Below are 25570 nucleotides of genomic sequence, written 5' to 3' on the forward strand. Positions count from 1 at the left end.
CGTTCATGAACACGTTCATATTTTGGGCGAACGTGAACTGAACGTAATTGTTTTCGCTTGATGAACGATATTGTCGAACGCGGTCATTCTGACGCCCGTGAACGGCGTTCGTCGGCGTTCGTCGGCGGTTCATGCGGCGGTCCGCGCCTCCGCGGTCGTCTGTCCTCTCCTCTCTCTTTTCATTCACATGCTCCAATAGCAGGCACTGCACGCAGCTCCTCGTGAACGTTGATATGAAGTGCTGTCTGCTCTCTGCAGCTGCACTGTGAATCTCCTCCTCGTTACGTCTCGCAAGCCTGACTAATGACTATACTTTGTCCTATGTATGTTGCACAGCGAAAATAGCGGATCTGCAAGCTCACAACGCGTCGCATCCAGGAGACAACGTGAGCTTGTAGATCAGCTATTTTAACCAACGCGGAAACATGCCGTGCGCGGAAACGTCTGCCTTCTAGTGGGGTTCCTTGTACATGTAATTTTTTGTTTTCATTTCAAATGTGTGTTAAAGTTTATTTTTCACTTCCAATTTGTAGATTATGGTCTATAGAACAATTTTGGTTCGAGTGTCAAGACAGTAGATTGAAGAAAAATATATTTTTTGCCCTATTTCCAAAATGACCAAAATCGGAATTGTGTTTTTTGAACAATGTCTTAGTTTTCCCACAACTGCTGTGTAATATATATATATTTTTATTGCTATATCAAGTCAATACTGTGTGGGGAATCAATTGGAGTCAAATATTTGTTTTGAATATTATGATATTTCACACAATGAGACAATAACATGGTTATTACATTCAGCCATTCACAATAAGGGTGCAGGAAGACACATAAATATTGTGGGCACCTCAATGTTAAGTTGGATGAAATTATTGCTGTGTGGTTCTATATGGGCTGTGTCAATAATTTTGACAAATAATAGCATGCAGCAACGTCTAAACATATATATATGGACCTATATACATATTTTTTTTCTTCTTTTTTTTCCTTTCTTTTTTTTTCTTCTTTTTTTGAATAGCCAAAAGTATAAAAAAACAACAAAGAACAAAAAAGAACTAAGTTAGTTCATTTTGGGAAACCATGAACTTAGTTCAAAATATAGAATTATGAACTATGAAATGAACTAGTTCATTTTAGAAGTTCTGAACTTGAACTTGAACTAGTTCGTTTTTAAAGTGAACTTTCCCAACACTGGAGATATGCTGTGAGACCCTGGTGAGACCCGAAACATGCTTACTCAGTTATTCGTTATGTGAAAGTCCTATGACGTCTATGACTATCTGACATCATACATACAATCCCTGCCCATGTCAGCCCACAGATATGGGCTGACATCAGGGATCTCCATATGGGCATAAAAGGGTATCCATTAGTGTGGTTCCCCTGACATCACAGTGATGTCAGAGCGTCAAACCCATAGACCGTAAAAAACCTGACACAGACAGCTGGAGAAGATTTCCCATATATGGACATAATGTGTCGGTCTCAGTCTATGATGTCAACCATTTGCATATTTGGGAAATTTTAATTTTTTAATTAAAGTCAATGGAGAAAATTAATTCAAAAATAAATGTATATAAATTAAACTATATAACGTATCTCTTAGCAAAATAGCACACATGCGTGTCCGATGAAGTTGGTCGATGATTTGACATATGGCCCAAGTGTGTGCCACCAAAACTGTGGGAGGAATAGCGCGGCAAAAAAAGAGTTTACTTAGGATACGATGGAAGATGGAATAAAGTCGGACAAGTACTATAGTCTGGTTGCCCTGCAGGTGCAACCACACTAACAATGAATTAATAATAATAACAATACTGTATTATAATAATAATGTAGGCCTATTTAATAACAATAATGTATTATTCATATTATCATTATTATTATTCATAATTGTATTACTATTATAATAATCAGTGTCAACATCACAGCCAAAGCAAGCAACAGACCAAAGGAGTTTAAAAGTAACTGTCCAATGAATTCGCACCGTTAATTACCATAATTTAATTTATTAGGATTCAGCAGCAGCAGTAGAGTGACGACAGGCAGATCTGAAACAACGATTGTCGTACAAGCTCAAAAAGCAGGGGGAAAAGGTTTGATATTGTCCGCATTGACTTGGGCTGTTTTCACATTCATACGTTGTTGTAAGTGTTGAAAACATGGCTCTTTTGTATTTCTTAAAAAAAACACTCAAGTCCTCACACACACACACACACATGCACACATAACCAACATAGAACCTTGTAGTTCTTTGTCGTACAAAATGTCTGCTCTTAACTTGATTTTGGTTCAGGCAGTGTTGGGGGATGAGGAAAGTCTTTTATGTGAATGAACCCACCTCAAATCAGACATATTATAAATTTACTCTCAGGTTCGGGCTCCGCTACAGGGCCTCATAGCCAAGGTGCTATAGCTTCGTTCACTGGAAATGAAGCCACTTCCGGGTTCTCCCAATAGCCATTAATGGCCGAGCAGATGTCGCCGTTTCACCTTCTACTGGCGTCAAATAAACTCAATGGGACTCAATGAGGTTTGGACGAACTTTACACTTGGTTTTATTACCTTATTTAGCCTTTTCATAAACAATATGTTTTAAATCGCTTTAAAGTCGATATGCAAACCGAGTTTGAAGTCCGCCCGGTCCCATTCATGCACATGACCATATACGGCATATCGGTTGGATGTGGCTCTGGATAACCGGACCTCCATACATGACTATACAGGCATATAGGGTTTGTTTATTGCGCCCAAAGGTCGCAGTTTACCATGAGAAATGTCACAGCTTGTCCGTGTCCGTGTAGACGTGTACACATTTTTCTATGGGCAAACCCATAGACCGTAAAAATGTGTCATCAGGCTCTGATGTCACTGTGATGTCAGGGGAACCACTCTACCAGAATGGGTTTGCCGCTCTGACATCACGCTCTAGCTTCACTGTGATGTCACACTAACAGAATCCCTTTTATGCCCATACATGGAGTTCCCTGATGTCATCAATATTAATGATGAGAGATCCCTATGATGCCAGGGGGAACAAATCCCTTTTATGCCCATATATGGAGATATGGAGATCCGTGATGCCAGGGGAACAAATCCCTTTTATGCCCATATTTGGAGATCCCTGATGTCCAACATCACTGATGTCCACATCACTGTGGCACGACCTCGCCCCGAGGTCGCTTGTCACCCTGAGGCGTCTTACTAGTGGTTATGTCTGAGTCATAATGACATGCCTATATATGGGCATATTGGGTTTGTTTATGGTTATGTCTGACTCTTGAGTCATAGTGACATGCCTATATATGGGCGTATCGGGTTTGTTTATGGTTATGTCAGAATGACGTGGCCGTGGTCCTGCCTATATATGGGCATATTGGGTTTGTTTATGGTTAAGTGGTGTGGCCGTGGGCAACATGACAGGCCGGTCCTCCCACTAGCCAGTGTTAATATAGGACAGTCTTTCTCAAAGTGGATTCCAGCGACTCTGTGGGTTCCTTTAGGGGGATCTAAAAGGACCCATACAAGTCTAACTCTGACAGTGTACAAAAGGAACCATTTGGACACTGCCAGAGTTAAGGGGGAGACCTTGAAATGTAAAAGTTTGATCCATGTCTTGGTTTGTCTTGGGTTGCTATCCCTCCGCACTTCCCTTGCTCTTTCCTCTATCTCTCTCTCTCTCTCTCTCTCTCTCTCTCTCTCTCTCTCTCTCTCTCTCTCTCTCTCCTTCCTTCCTTCCCCTCTTCCCTTCTTTCCGCATGACTTTTCCCCTGCTGCGTCCCGTTGCATCATCATGTCTGGCTGTATTCACCGATGCCAAAGTCAACGCTTTGTATGAACTTAATACTCGTTAATAACGTTTTTATGGGTTCCTTCCTTCCTTCCATCCGTCCCAACGTTTTTCTGCCTTTGTCAAATAAATCAATGCTTCCATTCAGAATCTGAACGTACGAAAGGCGTAGTCGACACTATTCACTTTTTCTGTTTGTTCCGTCCTGCCAGTTATTTCTTCTAGGAGGACATATTGGCTAATTTATGGCTAATTCTAATACTGAGTGTTAGTTTAACTAAAAAAAGTGTAACATTTTAAGCAACACTCAGGATCTTTGCTGTGCACACTGCACAGTCTGTGTCTGACTCTTGGAAACATGAAAGAACTTGTGCACACCAACTGGCAGGCTCCTAGGAATGAACACACACGCATGCACGCACGCACGCACGCACGCACGCACACACACCACAGAGCGAGCACAGTGGAGGGAAGAAACAATAGCACGTCAAACTAAAAAGGCCAGAAATCACAAAGCGAGACAATGACAGGATCCCAGTGCTGTGTTTTAAGGCAGAATGAAACAGCATTCATGGTGTGGTGGACCGGGTTTGATGTGGGAACAAACAGCATCCCAGCGTCTATTCTGAGGCTCGTCGGGGCTTGAAGCCCAGTTCATACTTCCACCATATGACAGTGTCGCGCTCTGAAAGTACTGTAGCCGACCTACAAGCTCGCAGCCTGTCACGGAGGCAACGCGTTGTGAGCTTGCAGGTCTGCTATTTTCAGCGCGCGACACCATCGTAAGATGGAGTACGATTTAGTACATCCGTGGCTGACAGCAATGGCAAATTTTTCCCCTCGATTATTTTCCTAAACGTGAAACAAAAGAGTGAAAGCTAAAACATGAATGGATTGTTCTAGTACAGCAGTGGATCTCAACCTGTGGGTCGGGACCCCAAGGGGGGTCCCCACATTATTTTGGGGGCTCCCCAGATGATTAACTTAATGTGCAACATTGTTTTCTCTCTCAACATTAAACAAAAACTTAAAGTTTAAGTGTAAAGAGGGTCTGCAAATTTCTAAAGTGACAATTTAAGGACTTTTTACTACCTCTAAAATGACAAATTAAACATTGGCCAAATTGTCAAATATTAGAGGCAGAAATTGTGAAAATAGCCGATCTACATGCGTTGCGAGGCGGTGTGAGCACGTAGATCTGCTATTTTCACAATAGAACTGAACTATAATGCCTCAACTCTTAGTGCTCGTAGGGTGGTGGGGTCCCCATGAAATATGGTTATTTTGGGGGTCGTGGCCTGAAAAGGTTGAGAACCACTGTAGTACAGTATAGGCTACTTTTTCACTGTATGTTTGTTTTCTCATTCTGTGGAAACAACTCCTCTACAAACTCGTCCTGTGAGCCTCTCTCCACGTCCCATCATGTCATAGTTCATTCAGATTACAACTCCAGTCATGGTGAGGTGGTGAGGCTGCTATTATGTGGTTTAACCCTTCGGCTGTAATCACACAGTTGGATGCTCCTGTGGTCGCGTGGTGCTGGAGACGCCTGGCACTCGAGCAGTGGTGTAAAGTAACTGTATTCAAGTGCTGTACTTAAAGAGATATTTCACTTTCAAAAAAACTTTTGGTAATTTTATCGTCTAATCAGGATTTTATGAACACCTGGCCTGAACAGATTTTAATTTGCTTCATTCAATATTTAGATATTTGATGTAAATGTTATCAGGCCCTCCTCCTGCAAGACGCCTCCCCATACACACCCATTGTAACTTCAAACTCCATTTTAACCATCATAGATTCATTAAAAACACCCATTCTTTTTTCTGGTGACTCATACTACCCTCCTAATACGTGAGCAGGCCGTGCTTTTTCAATAACCTTTTTAAATTATTTTTAATAATTATTTGGGGAAACGGAAAAAATTAAATACGATAAGAAATTATTTAAAATAAATTTAAAATGTTATCAAAAAACAGCCTGCTCACGTATTAGGAGGGTAGTAGGAGTCACCAGAAAAGATAACAGGTGTTTTTAAAGAATCTATCATGGTTAAAATGGAGTTTGAAGTTACAATGGGTGTGTATGGGGCCCTCCTCCTGGAGGAGGAGGACTGATGGCATTTCCATCAAATATCTAAATATTGAATCAAGCAAATTAAAAACTGTTCAGGGTGTTCATAAAAGCCTGATTAGATGATCAAATTACCAAAGGTTTTTTGAAAGTGAAATATCCCTTTAAGTACAATTTTGAGTTATACTTTTACTTTACTGGAGTATTTCCAATTTTCAGTACTTCACTACTCCACTACATCTTTGAGGCAAATATTGTACTTTTTTCTCCACTACAATTGTGTGAAAACGTTAGTAGAGATCTTTGAAGAGATCTTGTGGATTTTCAAAAGATTTTTATACGTTTGAAAACTTGTGAAATGGGACATTCTGCATAATGAGTACTTTTAACTTTTGGTACTTTAAGAACATTCTGATACCAATTGTACTTTTACTCAAGTATATGCCTACATTTTGAATTCCGGACATTTAATGAGAACAGTAATGGTGTATTTCTATATTTGACACTTTTGTTTAAGTCAAAAAGAGTTTTTTCCACCACTGCTGTGCGCTAAGGGCCTGCCAAGGGCCTCCACGTTGCAAGCTGTCATCCACTGTAAGCCTTCAATCACAATGTATTTCCTAAACTTGACCATCTGTCTCTGAAATGTAACAATATGAGATGTTTAATCTCTCTAGAAAGACTTTCAAAATACTTTTCTCTCTTTTCTTTTTTGTTTAGTTTTTTTTTACCGAATTGTTTCCCAGATTATGAAACTCTAACTCAATCCACTCCAGGCTAGAGAGCGTTTCAGCCCCACTGATATGGCTTCAGAAAAAAAAAACACAAATGACATTTCAGTCCAAATAAGAAAAAATAAAAATAAAAAAGGAAAAGAAACAACAAAGACACAGTATTGCTTTGGTTTCAGTTTTTTTCCCCACAATGTAAAAATCCCCTCTGGTGATCAGATGATGATCACGACGATGCCTCAGCCTTGAGCCATAAGATGACGTGTTGTGTTTTATCACTAGGGTGTCTGCGTATGTTTCATAAACGCTCAGTTTTGGTTCAGTTTGGTCTGTCTTCCTGTCACTGAACTGCCTGTCTATCTGGACTGCTTGTCTGTCTGTCTGTCTGTCTGTCTGTCTGTCTGTCTGTCTGTCTGTCTGTCTAATGTGTACGTGTGTCTATCTGCCTACTACCTGTCTGTCTGTATGATCTTTATGTCCAGGCTGTTCCTCATAATCAGTCTGTCTGAGCTGTGTCAGTGCATCAGAAGCGTATCCCACCCTATAAACTGGTTATGTTAACATGCTGCCATCTGCTGGTAGGATAAGGTTAAGGCAGACAACCTGGCTTAAACTCAAGCCACTGAACTACTTTAACCATACTGTACTTAGTTGGCTCTATACTCCAAATCTCTTTGCCAAAAAATAGCCAATCTACAAGTTCAACACGTTGCAATGCAGCACGCTGTAAGTTTGCAGAACGGCTATTTCCCCCTTCGCCCTCAGTCAGAATCAAGGAAGGTTAGGCAGGAACAGACAACACCCGGAAGTTGGCACACCATGGGACGCCGCCATGACACTTTTTGGGTGGCGGAAGTGACGAAGTGCCCATAGACGCTAATGTTATTTTGGGTGGCACTTCCGCCACCCAAAGTGTCATGGCGGATGGCCATGGAGCCTAAAATGACTTTGGTGACTGTTCTTGCTGAGACCTTCTTTGGTCAGAATAGGGACGCTAGGGTTCATGTGGTTATTAAAGGAGCAGTCCACCCCCAAAATGACTTTTTTTCTATTGATTAGTCACGCCATGGAGACTTGATTTATAATATTAATATTCTTTTGTATTTGTCGCATTCCTAAGACAAAAAAAAAGTATTATAGTAAATTTACCCCCATTGATTCTGGATGGGGAGCCAAATAAAGCCCTGGATGAGGACCCAAATGCATTTGGGTCAGAACAATGGGGGTAAATTTAGGGTCATGGGTCAAGTAAATTTACCCCCATTGATTCTCACACAAATGCATTTGGGTCCCCATTTAGAGCCATATGCATTTGGGTCCCCATTCAGAATCAATGGGGGTAAATTTACTATAATCAATTTTTTGTCTTAGGAATGCGATGAAAAAGTCTACAACTCAATTCTCCATGGCGGAGACTTGAGAAAATAAGTCATTTTGGGGGTGAACTACTTCTTTAAGAGAGGCTAATTTATAGTGCATGTACAGTACCATACACTATAAATTATAGCTTCTCTTAATAACCACATGGTGGTGTCGCTTGCCAAAAACAGCAAATATACAAGCCAACAACGCGTTGCATCAGTCAGCTCTTTTCTGCAAGTAACAGAAAAACGCCTCTTCATACTGTCTGTCTTCTTGCCTCACTCTATCCATCTGTATGTCTGTCTCTCTGTCTACCTGCCTCCTGTCTGTGTGTCTACCTGCCTGTCTTTTTGTTTCCTGCTGTCTGTGTGTGTGTGTGTACCCAGCCAGGGTCATTTAATGAAGCAATGATGAAACACTGAGTATTTTGTCTTGCCGTTGTGATCAGATTGACCTGCTATGGATGGACAGGACCTGTTGTGCAGTGCTGACTGTTATTTACATTCCATGTGTGACTAGTCAGACAGATCTCCTCTAAACAGAGGGAATAGTAGCTGTTTTTCCTGTTTTATCCAGTTGCTTTGGACTGGCTCTGTCGTCCTAATGCTTAGTGTAGGCAACCAAGCAGTGTAGACCAACAACAGGTCAAACGGTTCTGCTCTTGTCTTCTTACAGCAGCATTTCTTTTTAATCCAAGAGATCCTCTTCCACTGAGCGAAACGCTTGAGCGCGGTTTGAGGCTTGACCCAACCATGAAGGATTCTTCATCAAACAGAAGCACTGCGATGGCTCACAGAACCACTTAAGAGGAGGGGTGGTACTTCTAGTTCATATGAAAGAGTTCCTCAGAGCTTATTGACCTGGGTTAGGTTAGGTAGGCCTTACTGTGACATTCGTCCCTGGGAAGTAGGAGCATATCAAACAGTATGGTTTCCTATGGGTCACGTGGCTCAAGAGGTTATCAGGAGAGTGGCACCAATACTTATGTAGCTCTGTTGAGCCAGGCAGTCGTGTTGGATCATGTAGGCCTTCTGGTGACGGTATATGAAGGCTATCAAATGGTATACGGTAGAAACCTGCGGCAGGCCAGAGTCTTGTTGGATCAGGAAGGCCTTCGTGTGAAGGTGTGTGAAGGCTGTCAAACGGCGGTAGAACCTGCAGCAGCAGCCATGTCAGGTCAGACAGCCGCGCTGTTGTCTGCTCAGAAGAGTCGGACCTGCTTCTTCAGTTCGTTTTTCTTCCACTGGGCCAGGCGGTCGAAGGCAGACATGGACATCCCAAACACCCTGTAGAACTCCTCTGGAGACAGATGACGCTGGTAGAGAGAGAGAGAGAGAGAGAGAGAGAGAGAGAGATAGAGAGAGACAAGTAGAACTAGAAAAGAAAATTTCTAAGAAATTTTAAGTGTGCCTGCAGCTCGCTAAGTCTGTGCAACCTTGTGTAGCGGTTGGTGTTAGTGTTTCGTTTTGAGAGGGTCGTTCCCCCTGAAAAACACGTTTTGGCATGAAACGGTTACGTTTTGCGCGTTTGTGGTGCCCCCTATGGGTCGAAGTGGAAATGCTTTTGGGTATATGTTCAGTATAGCGCCCCCCACTTGTGGTTAAAATTTGGTGTTGACTGGATGTTTCGTTTGTGATTTATGGCTACTTCTTACAAAACGGGCTCCTCCCGCTAACTTTGGAACCCTGTTACGGAAGAACAGTATGGACTATCAAAATATCGTTTAAATATGTTTATCGCATGAGTCCATAGATCGTGTGTATTGATTTTTGTGACATTTGGAGAAAATATGTAGGAAAAGGAGCAAAAAGTGTGTTTTGAAGAAAATTCAAAATGGCGGAAAATCTATCCTGACGCAAATGGGCGTGGCCTATATGAGGAGATGCGTCATGACCCAAGGAATCCAGGGAAAAAGGAATTTTAATTTTCCGACCCACGGTTCAAGAGTTACAGGCCGAAAGGTAAAGTGGACTGTTATAGCGCCACTATGAGGCCAACTGACGAAATAATTTTTTATTTAATCCTTGATATCATTATAAATCTCCTCTCCAAGTTTTGAAACTGTAGCCCCTATGGTTTGCGAGAAAAAAAATATTGAATGTGAGTTTTTGCGATTCCCATTATAAGTCAATGGGTAAAATTAATTCACTAATAAATTAATATCAATTAAACGATACAACTTTTCTCTTAGAAAAGTAATAGCACCCCATTCCCGGCCGAGCCGCACGTTTTGATGTATATATTGCGGCGGTGGCGTAAATTGTGCGGCAGTTATTACGTGCCGAAATTTTGTGAAGTGATTATTATTATATAAGTATGGCGGATTACAATAAGTGTTTTGCCATTGCATGGCAGGCACACTTAATGAATGTTTACCATGTCCCTTCGACAGGGACAATAGAAAAAACATTGTATCAAGTTATAAAAACAAACTAAATATTATTATTATAACAAAGGATACCAGCGGAAGAGGGACAACATGTGCGCTGCTCGGATCCAATAAAACATATATTTTGTATGTTTTTATAACTTGATGAATATTTTTTTTCGTATTGTCCATGTCAAATGAACATAAACGTAAAACAGCCCTACTGTCCACCATGTCTTTAGTAGTGCATGTTGTCCGCTGGATCTCTGGTAATGAGTGTCCACTGTGTCCGTCCTTACCTCCATTCTGGCTCTGTCCACATCGATAGGAAGACGCTGTTGTCCTCTGACATGGACAACCAGGGACTCATATGGGTAGATCTGGACAAAGACAGCGAGACACCTGAGTTCTTAATATTGTTCATATCACTTTATGATAGGGGTTCCACTTCCTTCACATGGGGAGGAAGGGAGAGTGAGAGAGACAAAGAGAGAAACAGAGACAGAGACAGAGATAGGGGGTATGATATAGAGCAGGGGTTGAGAGAGAGATGAAGCAGGTACCCCCACAACTTTTTCATAGATTCCATATAGTTTAATGGTTTGACAGCACAATCATCAGTGTATTTTGGATTCATGTCAATTTGTGTTTTCAGATATTTAACCACTTGAACCGTCAATACATAATAAACTTGACCTTTCACTCTGTACTTAGTGTGCTCTTTTTTCCCCTCTACACCAAACCTCTCACCCTGCGAGGCGCATGTAGATCTGCTATTTTTGGGCTAAAGTGGTTAATATAAAAAAGGTGAAAAAAGTTTCACACAAAGATTTGGAGGCCCCCCTGTAGTAACACTGAGGACCCCCTATAGGGGTCCCGGACTACCTGTTGAAGACCCTTGATATAGAGAGAAATCAACGCTTGTAAAGCATCTAGCGCTTTGTAGTATGAATGTAAGAAAGCGAGTAAGTGAGTGTGGGTGCACCTATAGGCTGGCATGTGTGTGTGTGTGTGTGTGTGTGTGTGTGTGTGTGCGTGCGTGCGTGCGTGCGTGCGTGCGTGCGTGCGTGCGTGCGTGCGTGCGTGTGTGCGTGCGTGCGTGCGTGCGTGCGTGCGTGCGTGCGTGCGTGCGTGTGTGTGTGTGGGGCTGAGTGGGGGGCCGATTAAAATTGGCACTTGCATTACACTATAATTGGAGAGCGATCCATTATGCTTTGTGCGCTGTTGTCTCTACTGTAAGTACCGTTTACTCCCACAGGCAGAACAATGTGGATGTGGCTGAATGTGGCGGCGGTGGTTAATTTGTGCATGCGGGTGATAGCGCTGTCAGTCAGTCCTGAAGACTGTACTTTATGAATGTAATTTGATTGTGCTTTCCATTATCCCTGCTTCTCACGGATGCACGGCCCCTTTTATCAGCGCTGACAGCAGCTTGGCCCGGTGACAGCTCAGTACATTTGGCAGCAGGCCTGCAACTATTACTTTCTCTTAGGGTTACTCTATCGATTAATCAAACGATCCAGAAGCATTTATTATTTATATTATTAAATATTTATATAAATATATAAAACGTCATGATGTTAAGTGCTGTGAGCCTGTAGACCTTTTTTGCTATTAACTCTTTTACTGCCAGATGTTTTATTTATTTATTGGGTCTGGCGCCAGCAAAAAGCGGCTTACCTTTGCGACGTTATAGTAGATAGATAGACATTTATTTATTTATTATTATTATTTATTTATTTTTGGATTGTGCAACATGCACTTTGGCAGACCAGGCAGCAGAGGGCGGCGTCATGCAAGAATTCATGTGAATTTGGCCGTTATGTGTTCTCTGGCCACAGAGCCACAGGGCCAGAGAAATCAACACGGAAGAGAATTGGTCTCCGTTGATGTTAACGCATAAGGGATTTTTAAGACCATCACTGCGGGCGATGTGATTACAGTACACAGCGGCGCGACCCCTCATCAGCTTACGGACATCAACAAGGTAAACGAACGAACGGCCGTATTGGCGCGACGCGACACAGAGAAATGGGGCGAACGGGAACGTCCGTAGCAGTAAAACAGTTAATACAAATGTACTATTTCATTAAAATAGATTATTTATAATAATTATTGATTAAGTGGTTGTTCCCCTATTTGTGGAATAACTTACCTTGTACTCTGAAAGAAAAAGGAGAAGAGAAGAGAAAAGAAGAGAAGAGAAGAATTATATTGTGTGTTTTTTGTGGTAAAAGACAAAAAGAAGAGAATAATTATATTATGTGTTTTTATGGTAAAAGACAACTTGTTTTATGTGGGAAAATAGCAGAATGTTGAGGTTTTCTGGTGAACTGACCTCTGATCTGCCAGTTAACAGCGTTGTTACTGTCATACTGGTAATAGTCTCCACCTGCACTCCCAGGCTGCTGGAAAACCACACGTTGAAGTTGGAAAATATGTTAAAACTAGAAGAGAAAATTTCTAAGAAATTTTAAGTGTGCCTGCAGCTCGCTAAGTCTGTGCAACCTTGTGTAGCGGTTGGTGTTAGCATTAGCGTTATTTCATTTGACGCAACCCGCGTGTCTGTATGACAAACGGTTCACGAGATCAAGGGTCAATTCCTGTTTGGTGAGGGGCACTTCCTGTTTGGCGAAATAGGCCCCAATTAAGGTCATGGACGATTAATGAATTAAAGCTGCAAGCAGCGATGACCAGGCCCTCGCAGCTCTACCCACGTCACAAGGCCAGCAGCCAATCAGAAACCAAACAGGAAGTCAGCCATTTCGACTAATTAGTGGCGTTTTGGAGCATTTTTGGCCGTTATCACGGGTCGCACTTTAACGACAGTTTTTTGAGAAAAAATTGTTTTGTGAGAAAAAAAATTTGAGAAAAAAACTTTTTTGAGAAAAAGAAATTTTGAAAAAAAAATTGTGAGAAAAAAAAATCTTGAGAAAAAAAATGTGAGAAAAAAAAATGTTGAGAAAAAAATAATTTTGAGAAAAAAAAATTTTGAGAAAAAAAAAATTTGAGAAAAAAAAAATTGAGAAAAAAATTTTTTGAGAAAAAAAAAAATTGAGAAAAAAATGTTGAGAAAAAACATTTTTTGAGAAAAAAAAAATTGAGAAAAAAAATTGAGAAAAAAAATTTGAGAAAAAAAAATTTGAGAAAAAAAAATTTTTGAGAAAAAAAAATTTGAGAAAAAAAATTTGAGAAAAAAAAATTTGAGAAAAAAAAATTTGAGAAAAAAAATTTTTGAGAAAAAAAAAATTTGAGAAAAAAAAATTTGAGAAAAAAAAATTGAGAAAAAAAAAAATTGAGAAAAAAAAAATTGAGAAAAAAAGAAAAGGTATGACACCAGCCGCAAGTCTGTACGACAAACGGTTCATGAGTTATAGAGGCACTTCCTGTTTGGTGAAGGGCACTTCCTGTTAAAGAGGGGGCGAGGCTTAATCAATTACAGCTCATCCCTATTGGTCGGAAAAAGACCAAAGTTGTGTGAGCATTTTACATTTTAAATGACGTTGCTAGGCAAAAGTATGGCAGAGTTATGTGGCGCCAAAGTTTCTGGGTTTTTTTCGGAGTCCCCCATTCAAAGTCAATGGAGTTTTTGGGCGTTGTTTTTTGCGAATTACATCGCAATCGGAAAGCGGATCGGAAAGAAAAGTAATAGCACACCATTCCCGGCCGAGCCGCACATTTTGATGTATATATTGCGGGGGTGGCGTAAATCGTGCGGCAGTTATTACGTGCCGAAGTTTCCCCCATTCTAAGTCAATGGGGTTTTTTGGCGTCGTTTTTTGCGAATTACGTCGCAATGGTAACGCGGATCGGAAAGAAAAGTAATAGCACACCATTCCCGGCCGAGCCGCACGTTTTGATGTATATATTGCGGCGGTGGCGTAAATTGTGCGGCAGTTATTACGTGCAGAAATTCGTGGCGAAAGACTTAATGACTTAATGACTTAAGTATGGCGGATTACAATAAGTGTTTTGCTATTGCATAGCAGGCACACTTAATCACTCAAAGAAAAACTAAACCGAAAGAACGATTGAAAACACACAAACAAACTGTACACACATGCACATACACAACTGTACACACATGCACATACACACGCAGCGGTGTAAAGTAACTAAGTAGATTTACTTGAGTACGGTACTTAAGTAGAATTTTGAGGTATTTGTACTTTACTTGAGTATTTCCAATTTCCAATACTATCACTTCTACTCCGCTACATCTCAGAGGCAAAAATTGTACTTTTACTCCACTACAATTATTTGAAAACTTTAGTTACTAGTTACTTTGCAGATATAAATTATTACGATATATTATAAAACATACATTAATCCACTTTAGCCCTATTTTATACCTAGGCTATTTGAAAATAGCCGATCTACAAGCTCACAACGTGTCGCATCGAGACACGTTGTGAGCTTGTAGATCTGCTATTTTCAAACAAATCTGGTACTTTAAGTATATTTTGATACCAATACTTTTGTACTTTTGCAAATGTTGCATTCCAGACTTTAACTTATAAGGGTGCCCTCACACCAAAGTACCTATGAGAGTGGAATCCGCGTTCCGCCAATGCATTTCAATGAGAAGGGAGCGTTTTTTTTCAGAAATCCTCTGCTGGCAAACCGCTTCACTCTCATTGAAATGCATTGGCGGTACTTTGGTTTGAGGGCACCCTAACAGAGTATTTCTACATTGCATTATTGATACTTTAATGCTTAAGTAAGTAAAGCATGTGAGTACCTTTTCCAGCACTGTACACATGTAACGTAGCTGCACAAACATATACATACAGTGTTACACGGTCTTTCTCTCTTACAAACATGCACACAACACAAACAAATAAACAAATACACACACAGGCTGCTGCAGCAGCACAATAGTGTTCACCAACCCGGTTCAGTCCGTTTTTCCCGTAGCCTGGCAACGAGGCAGATTTGGAGATGTAGGAGTCTGTGGGAAGAAACAAACACAAACATGAACAAACACAAAACACACACACACACACACACACACACACACACACACACACACACACACACACACACACACACACACACACACACACACACACACACACACACACAACTATGTGAACTAGAACAATACATCAACGAGTTGTTCTCCCCACTGGGAGGAAAGCATGTCTCTAGTGTTCTGTGGTGCGGTGTGTGTGTGTGTGTGTGTGTGTGTGTGTGTGTGTGTGTGTGTGTGTGTGTGTGTGTGTGTGTGTGTGTGTGTGTGTGTGTGTGCGCGCGCTCTCGTTCTTTTGTAGACATTTTGTTGCAAAGTTTATTAGACTTTTCTTTAGGTGTATTACAGGATTCTATTTTACCGTATGAATTTACGGTAAGTCTGTTTGAACATGACATGACATGCAGGGATAGTTCAGCCCCATTTTGTTATGTTTTGTTTTTGTCACATTCCTTAAGACTCTTTGTAACAAAGCAGGCTCTTTGAGTCTCCATAGGTAACAAAGCAGGCTCTTTGTGTCTCCATAGGTAACAAAGCAGACTCTTTGTGTCTCCATAGGTAACAAAGCAGGCTCTTTGTGTCTCCATAGGTAACAAAGCAGGCTCTTTGTGTCTCTATAGGTAACAAAGCAGGCTCTTTGGCCCTCATTTATCAATGGAGTGTAAATGGTCTATTTTTTCACCAAATTTTGCGTAGGGCAACGTTTGCGTGGCATTTACGAAAACGTCCTAAACAGACACACCTGGCGTACATTTGATCCCAGCGTTGATAAATACGCAGGCTGAAATTTAAATAACACGCCCTTAATTATTCTTGAAACGCCCCGATTTTACGACTAGAACAACCCGAATACGACCTAACAACGAAAGGAAAGCCAATAGAAGAGAGTTTACTCCACGCTTCAAGTTCACACACACACCACCAAGCCCAGCAGCATTTTGGTTCACTGTGGAACCATTATTACCATTTATTTTGTATAGTAAGCTTGCAGCCTACATGAGTGACACCACACCAGTCATTGTCACGAATGGAATATATTAATTTAACCCAATATCGGCGACGGCGCAGTGCACGTTTGAGTGGTTGAACTTGCAATCATGTACCGTTCCCGCACGGGCTGGTCTTCTCCCCGGTGGGCCGTGGACCCCCAAACAAATCATCCGCAGCGTGCGTGCGCTGGGCTGGGCACAGCCAGGTTTGGACCTTCGGGTTTTATCCATATTTAAAAGGACTCGCGTCACTGTATAAATTGGAGGCTCACGCCTCACGGTAATGTAAGATCACAGCGGCGCCGCGCTGGTCCCGAAAATGCTCTCGCATGCTTTCGTAGGCTATAATGTGCTTGTTCTGAGCCAGGTCTGCAATCTTAAGATATAGACTGTTAAAGCACTTAACAGTAGATTGCTTTCATGTTGCTAGATTTTAATTACTTGTCATTGTAACTTGGAAATAAAATCGGCGTGCATGTCCATGATGTAGCTGGCTATAATATACTTTTATAAAATGTTATATTTTCACAGGATTATTTATTATTGTGTTGGATATACATTTTCGAGTGGATACATGTGTCCATTGCCTGTCAAATAGTTAGACAATGCTACTCTGCACGTCTACAATGGAACAAAGTGGTGTAGGATGAATCCTACACCACCTCTGGACTTGACGTGAGATTTGATCCTACCCTACGCCAACGTCAAAGTCAAGTTGAAATGATAAATGTCGAGACTTCCATAGATTTCGGTGTACACCCAAATTTTGATCTGCACCACGTTGATAAATGAGGGCCCCTCTTTGTGTCTCCATAGGTAACAAAGCAGGCTCTTTGTGTCTCCATAGGGAACCACTGCTGGTCATCAAATTATTGGCTTAGGAATGCGACAAAAACTAAAAAATATCCATGAATTCACGTCTCCATTGGGGTGAGTAATCGATAGAAGAAAAGTTATTTTTTGGGTAAACAATCCCTTTAACATCATAGCAGAACACAAAAGGGCAACAAAATGTTAAGTAAATAATCTGTTTTTTCGACGGCCATATGATGCCCACCAGACCAGTGGTCTAGGGCACCCCTTATGTAGAATTTACAGTAAATTACATTGTTACTTTTCACTCTAGCACCTTATATTCAGGGCATATCTTACTACTTTGACATTTTTTGAGAAAAACCTTGGCACACTGTTAACAATCCGGATGTAGGTGAAGTTCTCTGTGCTTTCGAGGATTAGGGAAGGGGAGGTGAGAGGTCAGAGGGCAGTCGCGCCGAGGCCTACTCAACCACCCCATAGCCCCTTCCCCCAAGACACTATAGGCCTTCTCCCTCTGTCAGACAATTTTCCCTCACTAGTGACAATTAATTTCCTGGATTTCAACTTAAGGTGAATACTGCGCAAGACCAAGGGCCTGGACAGAGCCATAAATCGTATCGGATGGAACACCAACATTTGAAGCACTCCACAATACACAAATATGGAGGACAGGGTATAAATCACCACAATCCGAGGCAACGAGAAGCGGGGAGATTCCCTCGAAATCCTCTCCCCTGCATCAGAACAACTAGGGACACGCAGAAGCCCTAGTGCAAGGCCGCTATGGACAAGGGTCTGGAAAACGTCAGAGCCGGAGCAGCTTTTGAGATGGATTACAAGTGACCTTTGAACCTCAACTGCTAAGATGATCTGACCAGAACAGAATCAGACAATAATATTGGGCTATCAAACTGCTCATGGACTTCTCACCGTCATCATGAATTAATTCATGGGATGCCAAAGAATCCTGGCCAAACGCAAAGTGACATTGACTTTCCCCAGTTAAAACGGGTCTCTTCTCAGTTGGACTGAAGATTTATAGACCCCCAGCCCCCCCCCCTCCCTGGAACACTATCGCCCCCCCCCCCCCCCCCTTGTCCCCCCTTTCCCTCCCATTGGACCCTAAAAGGACTTAAAAAAAAAGGCATTGATTTACTGACGATTGTTTACACTGACATGATGAGAATGTTGATGTTACAGTACCTCGTTGTGGGGACCATCGGGAAAATTAATGATGATTAGAAGGAAAAGATTGCTAATAAATAGAACCACTAAGTCATAATTGCAAGTCCTAATGAAGTAGGCTTGGTTATGTTACAGTATATCATGTGATTTTGTTTGGTTTAATCCAATTGAAATACAAGAATATGTTGTCGGGATGATTTTTGCCTCCCCAATATTTTGATAAATGTGGAATATTATAAATGAAATGTATGGTTTTTAATGTTATATAATAATTGTATCGTTTAGGGATCATAGAAGACGTGGGTGATTTAAGTGTTTTGGCTTTGTTGTAACAAACTTTTGATTCCTTTAGTCTGCGATAACACTGGTAGAGTTCAGGTATTGCATCAGGAGAGAAGAATGTGAAAGAAAACATAACATTTAACCTATACAAACTAGGCTGTCCAAGTGATAGAAACTAAAAGGTCTATATATTGAGTGATTAGGCACCAGCCACAAGTTGACGTGGAAAAACCAGATATTTCGTAACTGGGCGTGCCAAATATAGATAAATCAAAAGATAGCGTGCGAAGTGTAGTATAAGTAGCGCCAACAAAGACAGGAGTGGGGGCATTAGGGTCTGGACGCGCTTGGCGTGATGGCTGGCTGGAGGACTCCAGCCAGCCATGGACAAGATTGGACATTTTAACTTTGGAAAAGTTAGAACTTTGTGAACCGTTTTAGCCTAAGTGGCATGGACTCGGGAAATATCCTAAATTTTATGGACTTCAGTTTCATGGACAATATTGGACAATATTGGACATTTTAACTTTGTGAACCATTTAGCCTAAGGATATTTGGCTGATGGACTTCAGTTTCAAGCTTTTGGAAATGTATATTTTGTTTTAATAATTTTTGTGACTTTTATTATTTCAAAGGTTTTTTAATAAACCATTCTGGAATTATTGGACATTAAGAACTTGTCGCGTGCTCTTTTCCCAGTGTCACTCTAGTGAGTTTACATGGAAATGGAGGGGAATCGCCTCTATTAGAATGTCAAAGGAAACACGTCACCGGCAGAGAAACAGAGTGAGAGCGGATCCTATGCCAAGGTGGAAAAGCAACAAAGCCTTCATCTCATCCGTGTCCAAACATCGCTGCTATTCTTGACCTCGTAAGAAGCGACTCGGTCAGCGGCAAAAGTCACTTCGTCAGTGTCTAAACGAGTGGGGAGTCACTGCTGGTTTTGACCTCGGAGGATATCACAGCATGACGGACAGGCAGAAAACTCTGCGTTTATACAAGACAGTGTGAAATTCAAGCACCTTATTAACGTAAAATAAAGACAAATCTATACAACTATGGCAAAGGTTTACATTGGATTATCGCATTGTTTACATGGCGTCCCTGATTATTTTTATTGAGTGTGGCGGGCGTGTTGCGCACGCTATCTCAAGACGGAGCACTATTCTTTTGGAGCAGCTGGACAGCAGAGGAGCACCGCGTGCACGGCAAAGTGGAGAGGGTTCAAGCGGCAAGAGGTCTGCTGCCCGTCAGAAGAGGAGCATGTGTACATGGACATGTCTGAAACGATGGACCTTTTGATAGGAGAATCAAGCATGAACATTGAAGGAACAGAAACTATAATCCACTTTTATATATACGGTAGGGCCTATATATATATTAAAAAATATATATATAAGAAAATAATATAGATATTTACTTCAGCTGACACAAAGTGTCGTTATAGTGATTTAAAGGGTTTGAAGGGTGACACGTGTAGCCTGCATATCACCCTAAACCAGATGAATGTTCTATAGAACAGTTTTAGCAGGGACTGGGGCTTTTCTCCCAGGGACCTACAAGGCAGCGAGGAGAAAAGTGAACCAAATCCCTGATAACTTAATGTACGTTTTCAAAGCAGAGATAGTAGGGCAACTTCATATAGGTACAGATTGTAGTTTGGATCCACCTCCTTTTTCCCTCTCTAGCATGGAAAACTCTAACTAATTACCTGACTAACTGACCAGATGACTTATTAACTGACTTTTTACTAACAATGAGGAGGTGTGATTACCAAAGTACAATATATACTTCATTGAAGTTATTTTGTGTAAAAGAGAAAATCAATAGTAATGATGTTAATTGTTATTATTTACTTGAGTTACTTAAATAGAGGTTTTAAGTAACTAAATCACCTAATCGGATGTTGCAACAGATAACTAGATCCTTCCGTAATGTTGTGAAGCAGGGCTCCCACGCGCAGGGGGCAGCCACGAGAACAGTGACCCGGAAAAGAGGTCACTTTTGGAACCTGTGAAGTACAAGGGTGATAAATAGTCGTGAAGTACTATAATCCACAACACGATCGAGGAAACAAGATCGTGGCTGGGACCTGCAAAGACCAGGATCAGCTCTTCATCAAGTTGTTCTAGGAGATACAACAAAATAGTTAACAGAGATGGACCTATGGCTAAGAAGAAAAGTTAAAGGTCCTGTGCTGATGTCAGGGGGGTGCTCCCTTGATGGGGGTCACGACCCCCCTGGCTCTGCTAGGAGTTTCACTCAGAAAGAGACAGTTTGGAACTTTAAATTCAATGTGAGAAGAACGAGCGTTGCGGGAGCAGTAAAGGAAAGTCTGCAAACGAACGCTCTGCGATGAAACTTTGCAAACAATGACTATGGAAGAAATCAGTATGGTCATTGGAGAACGGAGGGGGCTGGGAGAAGCCTAAGGTGTTACTCAACCCTCTCACACTGGAAGTGCCAGCCGGTGGAAGTGGACAGGCTGGTATGCAGACAACCAAAGCAAACCAGGGAGTGGTGGAACATCACTGGACCCAACGCTGGACATACTGTATAACAGGTCCAGTGCATTTTCCTCCCCTTGCAGTGTTGAATGTACAAGGGGAGGAAGGAATGGAGATAGTGTGATCTTTACCTGGTGCACATTGATATTGTGCATGGAGAAATGCTCAGATCTACAAGCACAGTTATAGGTGTGAATACCCCTATACCATGCATCTGGGAATAATTCACGGCCCAGGCTGAAGTAGCAGGGGAGGCCGGGGAGAATGACCGGTATCCCCTGACTATATGGGACAAAACCACAAAAGACATTGTATTGGACATACTGTACTACTGTACTACTGTACTAGACTACTGCACCTTATTTTTTTTGCTATTGTCACAGCGATGGATAATCGTTTGGACAAGTAGGAGACACAAAAGAAAAGGACAGAAAAAGGAAGGAAAAAACCTTCCATGCTGACTTGTTCCAGTGAGGACAGGACATGACCCCTACAATCAAAGGTGGTTACGGGATCACTGCGCTGCTGCTCTAATGTGTGAGCTGAGCCCTACAGAGAGGACAAGTGACCCCTGGCCTGAGAATAGTCAGGGGTCCCAAATGACAGTCTGGGGAAGACAGGCGGATACTCTTGGATGAGATGAGCTTATGGTTTAACAGTTTTCGGAAGGACAAACAAACACTATGTCCACATCGGTAAGCCACAGATCCACCTACATCTGTTTGATTGCTCATAAGACACTGATATGTGGCCTTGATCGGGGAATACCCTGATTGAGGTAATGCCACCCTCCGGCCCACAGGCGGACGGAAAATGCTTATCCATGGAGGATGAGGGAAGGGGAAATCCTCTCCCCGATGCTGGCCTTTGGTAACTGGTTGGCATCGCTACATTCTCATGGAAGCTGTTCTCCCATTACAAATGCCAGCAAAGGAAACCCGGAATGCAGGGTTTCACACAGGAAAAGCAGTGGAGAGTGCATGCTGTCCCTCTACAGAGCAAGAAGTGCTTGATGTGGCACTGAAAAACATCATGAAGGCTTGAGAAAGGGCCAAGATTGGTGGGTCAGTTGTGAGAGACACATCTGACACAGAAGAATAGGAGAAAAAAAGGTGGAAGGGAGAGGGGGTGAATGACGCCAATGTGTTCTTTCAGCAGCAACAGACCGGAGGTCAAGAGAGCGGCTCTTAATGGATGAGCCCTGTTCACCTTCTAAAGAAATGGACAAGTTACTGCCTCCCTCCCCGGAAATAAACACACGTCTCCTCTCCTCAGCACCAGCTCAGGAAACGGACAGTAGCCCCCCTCTCCACCGTCACCGGATTACATCTCCCCCCCATTCCCCCCACTCATTCATTGAAGATGCCGAGTTCATGAATCAAATGGACTCTGATGCTACTTGCTGTCAGGGGGAAGTCAACAGAATAAAGCTGATCCTAAAGCGACGTGCAACCACGTGTGTGGAGGCAAGTGATCATGCTCTCCCACCATTGGACAGACACCACCGAACACCTTGACCAAATGGCAAATGTGCAATCCTTACGTAATAGGATGAATGATCCTTTATGTCGCTTCTCCCCTAATCGGATATGAGAGACTGCTGCATTTTCTGCTTCTTAGAGACACATCTACACTCCAACATTCCCGACTCAGCGGTGCAACCAACGGGTTTCACTGTTTTTCGTCAAGACAGGACACGCGAGGACACCGGCAAATCAAAAGGCGGAGGAGTATGTTTTTACTAAACAATGCATGGTGCACCAATGTTGGGGCGCTTTCTTCTAGCTGCTCACAGGACATGGAGCAACTAACTATTAAATGTCGCCCTTTCTATCTGCCACACGACTTTACCTCCGTGACCATGAAGGCAGTTTACATTCATCCACATGTAAGTGAGCCCGCTGCTTGGAATGAGTGGTATGATGTGATCATAAAGCAAGAGAACGACTATCGTGATGCTGTATCAGTGGTGGCTGGAGCTTTTAACCACTGTGAGCTGAACAAAGTACTGCCAAAACACTACCAGAATGTGTCGTGTGCCACACGGAAGGGCAAAACCCTGGATCACTGCTACTTGACAATCAAAGGGGCGTAACGTTCTCTGGCCAGACCACACTTCGGCAAGTCTGACCATGTTTCAGTCCTCCTGCTGTCTGTCTACACACGGCGCATTAGGAGCGCACAGCCCACCGTCCGCACTGTCCAGCGCTGGACTGTGCGGACAGTTCAGGGGTCAAGTTGCAGGGGTGCTTTCTTGCAAAGGACTGGAACGTCTTTAAACACTCCTCTGCAGATCTTCATGAGCATTGCTTTGCTTGTGAACACCGAATTCCAATGCTTTTAATGTAAAGTTTAATGCAATGTAGAACACCAAGACTGGCCTTTACAGGTGAAGCGACGGCAGAAAAGGAGGAAGGCATTAAGCATGCGTCCCGCTGGGACGGAAAGGACAAGGATTGTCCTGCTGGCTTCAGAGAACGAGCAGCATCAGGATATGGCGTCAAGCACTAACATGGGTGAACGCAAGGCCGGAGGACGACGCAAGGAGGGGAGACAGCAGAGGAAAAGAAACAGGTTCAGCTCTTCATCATCATCATCGGAGGAGGGTGATCAGGCGGTTACCAGTTCTGCTGCATTCCAGGGGGGATCCAAAGCAGCAAGAAGGGAGACAAAAGGGGGTCGTAATTCTCAAAGCGACCGTGCTCAGTCCCACAAAAAAGAACAGCCGCCAGGAGTAGCTGTTGCTGATTAAAACTATGACACTGATAATCCCCCTGGGGGAAAAGAGGGGGAAGCAACTCCACGCAAGTCAAAGAAGAAGAGCAATAACAAGAAAAACAGTCGCAGAGACACACTGAATTCCCCCTCATCATCTGCAGATGGAGGGAGGCTCTCAGTGATCTTGAAGAGGAGAGCGGGGAGCCATCGCCCCCTCGTGAGCCTCATAGACCGCCTAAGGACAGAAATGCAGTAGGCACTGCCCATCATGACAACCTCACAGAGGAAGACGACGTCACAGCTGACAGATCAGACCCATCAGAACTTACGATGCCTACTGCACCACCGAGAAAAAAGTTGTGGAACCCGCAAATGTCCTTGAGGGGACATACAAAAACTATACAGGACCCACAGCGATCTTCAGTTGTGGGGGCCACCAAGAATACACAGTCGCTGAAAGACAAATGCTGGCCGCAGTCCTTAGCGCATCCACACCAGGATGTGTCAAGTTCTATGTTCCCGTCATAAGCACGCGCCTCCCTAGGGATATTAGGAGGTTGGTGGTTCTTCTACCAGTAGAGGAACAATGATCAAAGAAAGTGCCCGCTACCAGCCGTCCAAGTGACTGATAGTGAGTTTCTGTGAAGCCCGCTCTGGCAGGTGACACTCTGTGCTGCTACTGTTGGTAATGACCTGCATATCAAGCCCACCGCCGCGTGTGCTTGATGTGTAACGGCCATGTCCAATTAGTCAGACGTACTGTAGTGCGCGATAGCATGGACTGGCAACTTCAAGGATGTCAAGAAGCATCTTTCTATTTTTTTGCATGATTTTTCGCCTTTTTTGCGTATTTCTCCGCCTCCTTGGATTATGTTTCAACCTGTTCATGAACAGTGTCAAACAGACTCTAACCTATATCAGAGGACAGGAACTCGGGGGCCCTGGCAACTGGCAGGAAAATGGTCATGATGAAACCAGGCCCTGTCCCCATTTCCGCAGAAGATGGCTATATGAACTGGTCGTTATCCCACTGAGTGAGAGTAATGTATGCATCAACCTATATGGAATGTACAGGATATAACAGAGCTGGATTGCCACCATGGTCGGTACTCTACTATGGTCACTCTGTACTCAATGCAATCCCAAACAACCAGGGGTTGGGCTGAGGTAAAAGCCATGACCGTGAATGAAGGAGTTTATCAGGTCATACAGGAAGTCGTTCTGGGGACACGAACAGGCACAGTGTTGAGGCTACAGGAGAGGACGGAAGGAAAGATAGGAGAAGCACATCAACTTCATCAGGCGGTGTTAACAATCCGGATGTAGGTGAAGTTCTCTGTGCTTTCGAGGATTAGGGAAGGGGAGGTGAGAGGTCAGAGGGCAGTCGCGCCGAGGCCTACTCAACCACCCCATAGCCCCTTCCCCCAAGACACTATAGGCCTTCTCCCTCTGTCAGACAATTTTCCCTCACTAGTGACAATTAATTTCCTGGATTTCAACTTAAGGTGAATACTGCGCAAGACCAAGGGCCTGGACAGAGCCATAAATCGTATCGGATGGAACACCAACATTTGAAGCACTCCACAATACACAAATATGGAGGACAGGGTATAAATCACCACAATCCGAGGCAACGAGAAGCGGGGAGATTCCCTCGAAATCCTCTCCCCTGCATCAGAACAACTAGGGACACGCAGAAGCCCTAGTGCAAGGCCGCTATGGACAAGGGTCTGGAAAACGTCAGAGCCGGAGCAGCTTTTGAGATGGATTACAAGTG

At 42.8% G+C, this 25570-nt stretch overlaps 2 protein-coding genes across 2 annotated transcripts in view; both read right to left on the minus strand.

The window, feature by feature from the left end:
• Positions 1–25570, minus strand: part of hspa4a (heat shock protein 4a) — a 460486-nt gene that overhangs the window by 159922 nt on the left and 274994 nt on the right. The window lies entirely within an intron of this gene.
• LOC308304070 (actin-binding LIM protein 3-like) overlaps positions 9158–25570 on the minus strand; it is a gene marked incomplete at both ends in the record, with an annotated part of 116840 nt that continues 100427 nt past the window's right edge. Inside the window, 5 exons of the mRNA XM_080748629.1 lie at positions 9158–9271; positions 10624–10704; positions 12480–12487; positions 12663–12729; positions 15217–15275. Coding sequence (XP_080604755.1) covers positions 9158–9271; positions 10624–10704; positions 12480–12487; positions 12663–12729; positions 15217–15275 — 329 coding nt within the window. The remainder of the gene's footprint in view (positions 9272–10623; positions 10705–12479; positions 12488–12662; positions 12730–15216; positions 15276–25570) is intronic.

Source organism: Nannobrachium achirus (assembly GCF_963921795.1).
Source record: "Nannobrachium achirus genome assembly, chromosome: 19".
Taxonomy (NCBI): Eukaryota; Metazoa; Chordata; class Actinopteri; order Myctophiformes; family Myctophidae; genus Nannobrachium; species Nannobrachium achirus.